The sequence below is a fragment of the Bison bison genome, unplaced genomic scaffold, assembly GCF_000754665.1.
Source record: "Bison bison bison isolate TAMUID 2011002044 unplaced genomic scaffold, Bison_UMD1.0 scf7180017846595, whole genome shotgun sequence".
NCBI classification, from domain to species: domain Eukaryota; kingdom Metazoa; phylum Chordata; class Mammalia; order Artiodactyla; family Bovidae; genus Bison; species Bison bison.
Genome location: NW_011477168.1, coordinates 11,056 through 14,426, shown reverse-complemented (window position 1 = coordinate 14,426; position 3,371 = coordinate 11,056). Strand labels below are relative to the sequence as shown.

General features: G+C 50.8%; 2 protein-coding genes across 2 annotated transcripts in view; one reads left to right on the top strand and one right to left on the bottom strand.

The window, feature by feature from the left end:
- The window catches only part of LOC104988817 (medium-wave-sensitive opsin 1), a 9,401-nt gene extending 6,600 nt beyond the window's left edge, over window positions 1–2,801 (top strand). Inside the window, exon 6 of the mRNA XM_010840278.1 lies at window positions 2,539–2,801. Coding sequence (XP_010838580.1) covers window positions 2,539–2,649 — 111 coding nt within the window. The 3' untranslated portion in view covers window positions 2,650–2,801. The remainder of the gene's footprint in view (window positions 1–2,538) is intronic.
- A 160-nt stretch (window positions 2,802–2,961) lies between these two features.
- Window positions 2,962–3,371, bottom strand: part of LOC104988836 (testis-specific protein TEX28-like) — a gene marked incomplete at its 5' end in the record, with an annotated part of 7,337 nt that continues 6,927 nt past the window's right edge. The window contains one exon of the mRNA XM_010840294.1: window positions 2,962–3,338. Within this exon, the coding sequence (XP_010838596.1) occupies window positions 3,072–3,338 (267 nt within the window). The remainder of the gene's footprint in view (window positions 3,339–3,371) is intronic.

Genomic DNA, 3,371 nt, shown 5'->3' with positions numbered 1-3,371 from the left:
CCCTCTGGATCCTTTTATGTTCTGGGCCTGACAGTGGGCACTTCCTGCAGGGCACTATGTGTGCATGCCCATCTCAATGGCTGGCCTTAGCTGAGCCTGGAGCTCAGACACCCTAGGATTACCAGAATGCATCTAGCATACAAAGTACCCTGGGCATGTGCGTCTTGATTTCATAGACACAACTCTTCTCGCGAACTTAATCTTTCCATATTCAAACCCCAATTCTGACAAGGACACAGAGGCCCTTCTTGCCTGTGCTGACTTTTGGCCTTCTTAACTTTGTGGGTCAGTCCAGGCAGGACATGCTGTGGTCTTGCCAGATGGCAGCCATCAGAAGCTGGCATATTGAGCCTCAGCACTAAACTGCCCATGACTCCCAGACTTCCTGCAAAATTACAGGTGACCATCATCTCTGAAGGGCCATTTGCCTTATTCTTCCTTGAATCCATCATGTCCACTCCACTAAGGTGTTGAGTAGATGTGATGTGGCTTGATAATCAGAAAGGTCTGCAGGTCAGAATACAACTCTCCCAGGGGCCTCGCATCTCACCATGGTAATGTTTAGGTTATCGAGTATAACCAACACCACTATGGAGTCCCAAGGACTTCACACCAAGAGCAGAGCTCACCCCTCGGCCCCCATTTCCTGTCTTTCCCATGGGTCTCTTCTGAGGTTTAGCTTTAACTTGCAGAATCCTAGGCCATCTTTGTCTTTTCTTGAGCTTTTCCACTCTCCCCTCTGGAACTCTCCCTCTTCTACCGCTGTCTGCATTCCCAGATTCTCCAGGCTTTCAAACTTTGCTTTCACCCTTTCCACACTGTTATCCCTTCCTGTTGCATTCAGAGAGAATTTTCTGGAATGGAGCTCCACAAGGACATGAAATGTTGCTCTTTTGATTCAATGCAGATACCCCAAAGACACATGGGTTCAGCGTGGGTGCTCAGTATGTAGATGCTGAATGCGTGGCCAATGGATCCCTCAGCCTCGTCTGCTGGGTCTTCAGCTGAGTCTGTTCTGCTGCTCAGCCCAATTCTGGTGTTACTGACTTCAACAATTATGTTTTTGCTAGAGTTTTGATATTGGAGGTAGTCAAGAACAGGCCCCAAATATATAGGAAATGCCTCTGCTTTGTATTCTCAAAGCATTGTTGTTAACTCAGTCATGAGATATAATCTGGGAAATGCATACATCCCATTAGGGGTTCAGTAGCAAAGAGCAGAGGGCTTCCCTGGTAGCTCAGCTGGTAAAGAATCTGCCTGCAATGTGGGAGACCCCAGTTCAATTCCTGGGTCGGGAAGATCCCCTGGAGAAGGGCATGGCAACCCATTCTAGTATTCTGGCCTGGAGAATCCCCATGGACAGAGGAGCCTGGCGGGCTACAGTCAACGGGGTCGCCAAGAGTCGGACACAAATGAGCGACTAAGCACAGCACAGCACAGATCAGAGTCTTCCTGATGCCAGAAGACTCTTGGTTGAAGAGATGAGGTGGGCTCTTGCCTACCTAATCCTTACCTGGCCCCTTGTTGACAGACCAGAAACAAGACAACAGTCACTTTCCTTTTCACTAGAATACCTCTGAGACTCTCCCAGACATTGGCCCCTTAGCTGGGATCATCTTTCGTCACTGTATATGTTTCGTGGGGCTGTCATAACAAAGTACCACAAGCTAGGAGTGTTCAAACAACAGAAATCTATTCTCTCTTGGTTTGAGATCGGGGTGTGGGCAGGGTTGGTTCTTTCTCCTAGGTCCTGACAGGTACCCATAACCTCTGGTGTTCCTCGAGTTGGAGATGAGTCCCTGTGATCTCTGCCCTTTACCTTCACACGGTGTTCTTCTGTGTCTGAATCCAAATTGCCTTCTTTTCCTGAGAACATCTGTTATTGGATGAGGCCCCACCCTACTCCAATATGACCTCATGATAATATGCACCTTAATCACATCTCTAAAGACTTATTTCCAAATAAGATCACAGTTACAGGCTCCAAGGATTAGGACTTGAACATATCTTTGGAGGAACACAATTTGGCCCACAGTAGTCACCATCAACTGGTCAATTAGATAACTCAGATAACCGAATAGTCAGGGATAGACTATCCACCTGTGCAAGGAGTAACTGGAGCCTTCCTCCATTCTCCTTGTAGATTCTGAATGTTTAAGCCGTCAGTTCAGTTCAGTTGCTCAGTCCTGTCCGACTCTTTGTGACCCCATGGACTGCAACACACCAGGCCTCCCTGTCCATCACCAACTGCCAGACTTCACTCAAACTCATGTCCATTGAGTTGGTGATGCCAACCAACCATCTCATCACCTGTCGTCCCCTTCTCCTGCCTTCGATCTTTCCCACCATCAGGGTCTTTTCCAATGAGTCAGTTCTTCTCATCAGGTAGCCAAAATATTGGAGTTTCAGCTTCAGGCCTCCTAAGCCATCAAGGTGACACATAAGGACTGCTATCCTCACAGGGCCCCTCCGTTGCATTTAGCCTAGCACACTGGCCCTACCTGCTCTGCTATTCAATAACCCTTTCTGTCCTGCCAGTTTCGAAACTGCATCTTGCAACTTTTTGGGAAGAAGGTGGACGACAGCTCTGAACTCTCCAGTGTTTCCAAAACAGAGGCGTCATCTGTTTCTTCGGTGTCACCTGCATGAGTCTCTGCCAGCCCCGAAAACGAAAATGCCTGCCTCTCACCTGAAAATGGAAAATGGAACCTGTCCCCACCTCCAGGGCTTTGGCCCCCATCCACCCCACCTCCCCACCCTTGCTTCTCCATCCCTGTGAAATAATCGTAGTTTCTCTTTGCCAAAAACAACCATGTCACAGGGGCTGCCACGGCCATTTGGGGGCAACCGAGCCTCTGGGCATTGGGTCACTGGGTCACGGGAGGGCACGCAGGGTAGAGAAGGGTGCAGTACTCCAGAGATGTTCATCTTTTATAAGCCTCCTGTCTGCAGGTGGGAAAGAGAAGTGTGAAGCAGGTGGGCATCACCGGGCTGCCAGGGATGAACCAGGAAAGGCAGAGCTGAGCAGTGGCCATCTGGAGAGGTGGGAGGAGCTAGCAAAGCCAGGCCCTTTAAGGCCCCTTGGGTGGAGGCCGAGAGGCCCTGGCAAACCATCTCCACCTGGAGGGGACCCAGGCCTGCCACTCTGGGGCAGAGATGGCGTGCCACTTCTGCCAGGCCAGGGTGCTGAGCCCAAGGAGCAGGAGCATGGTGCATGTGTGCAGGCGCAAGTGCAGCAGCAGGGGGCAGGCACAAGTGCCGGACAGCAGGACCAGGAGCACCGTGGCCAGCGTCAGCAGCAGGCTCGTCAAGTGGCACAGGATGTCCTGGGGCCAGCTCTGTGGGCGTTCTGTCAGCCCCAGCTGAGTCAC